General features: G+C 55.6%; 1 protein-coding gene across 1 annotated transcript; it reads right to left on the bottom strand.

Annotated features, from left to right (window-relative positions):
• Positions 1 to 487: 487 nt before the first annotated feature.
• LOC123410655 lies at positions 488 to 1,230 on the bottom strand. The gene has a single exon (XM_045103599.1). It carries the CDS (start codon positions 1,010 to 1,012, stop codon positions 662 to 664), a length of 351 nt encoding a protein of 116 aa, XP_044959534.1. The 5' UTR covers positions 1,013 to 1,230; the 3' UTR covers positions 488 to 661.
• Positions 1,231 to 1,650: the final 420 nt, after the last annotated feature.

Raw genomic sequence — 1,650 nt, 5'->3', positions numbered from 1 at the left:
CGCCGCCGCGTCGTACGCGCGGACGGCATCCTCGGCGATGTAGAACTTGTCGAGGCCGAGGTGCATCTCGCCAGATCGGATCTTGGTGTAGAACGTGTCGGAGGGGCGCGCGGACGCCGTGGTAGCCAGAAGGTTACCGGCGGCGGCGAAGCGAGAAAGGAGGCAGAGGGCCGCGTGGCGAGGCGAAGAAGGACGCGTAGCGAGACGAGGGGGCATAGCAAGCGTTGCATTTTATAGCCGCGCTAGACGCCACGCGGCTGCCTGCTTTTTTCCGCGCGCGCATTCGTTTTCCGCACGCGTAACCTTTTTGATTTTGTTGAAGGATGCGAAACCGTGAAGTTTCACGCGCGTTAAAATAAAGTTTTAACTTGAGGATGTGTTTTTTGATGCAGCTGTTGAAGATGCTTTTTGATAGGGGTTTGGTGACCCGATCTACTGTGCAAATGTAGGTACCGAGAATATGCAACGAAACGGCAAAAGAGAGATCTTCCGCGAGCAATATTTTATTTCTATTCACAGCCAGAAACGATCCATTTTTCTCTCTCTCGATCGTACCAGAAACGATCCATTTCAGCCCGAAACAAATTCTTGTCCGCGAGCCGCATCCGTCCAGGAGGATACGAGCGCCACACATCGCCGAATTTACGGAGAGGAAGCGCGTTCACTTGCGGCCGTCATCGGCGGCGCGCGGCGTGATCTTGATGACGAGGCCCGGGAAGACGTCGTCGGGGTCGTGGACGTGCGGGTTGTGCTCCAGGATGTAGGGGTCGCCGCACCTGTCGCTGATGCTGTGCAGCGTCTCCTCCTCCGCCACCACGTATATCTCGTCGCACGGCCGCCGCGGCGCCGCCGCGATCCGCGCGCCGCGCACCACCACCGCCCCGCCGCCCTCTCCCCCCTCTTCCGCGCGGAGCGACGACACAAGCAGCAGCGTCACCAGCCCCAGCCCGCAGCACCACGACGCCGCGTCCGCCGCCGCCGCCAGCCCCGACCGCCTCCGCTCCGACGCCATCACTACGATCAACTAAGAACAACCACGAGGGTTCGGGACAGAGTTGCGCGATGTTGTTGTGAGTTCTTGGCTTGGCTCCGTGCGTTGAGTAATCTTGGAGGCAAGAGGGGGTTTATATAGAGGCCGAGATGGAGGATCCATGGTGGAGTTGGATGCGAGAGGGGAAGGCGAGAGATGACTGAGTGAGATGGTTTGGGTGGACGCTGAGCAAGCTGAATCAGAGATGCAGATATGCTGACGTGTTGTGCTGTGATGTGACCAACGGAAAAAATAGTGCTGGGCAAAGATAAAATTTAACATTTTTGGGTAGGGAATTGATGGAAGGGTTAATGGTTATGGGTCGAGCGTATCTGGTTACGTGTTGTTTTACAGGTGTAGGCTATAGCATCGTCAGTAGCTCGGTGTCGGAGCAAACACGACCCATAAATAAGAGCAACACGGCGGACTCTTGTATTGATTGCATTGTCACACGTACTGCATGAAATGTGACAGCAGGCTGTTAAGGAATCACCTGCATTACATGTCTTGTAATAATCAGTGATCCTATTAGGGTGACTACCCTTGAAAAAAATATCCTTGGAACGTGGAACTTGAGAAGGTCGACATAGCGGTCCAGGCTCCAGACAGCCACGAGACTA

This window comes from Hordeum vulgare, chromosome 1H (assembly GCF_904849725.1).
Source record: "Hordeum vulgare subsp. vulgare chromosome 1H, MorexV3_pseudomolecules_assembly, whole genome shotgun sequence".
In the NCBI taxonomy this organism is placed as follows: Eukaryota; Viridiplantae; Streptophyta; class Magnoliopsida; order Poales; family Poaceae; genus Hordeum; species Hordeum vulgare.
This window is presented reverse-complemented; position numbering and strand designations above follow the sequence as displayed.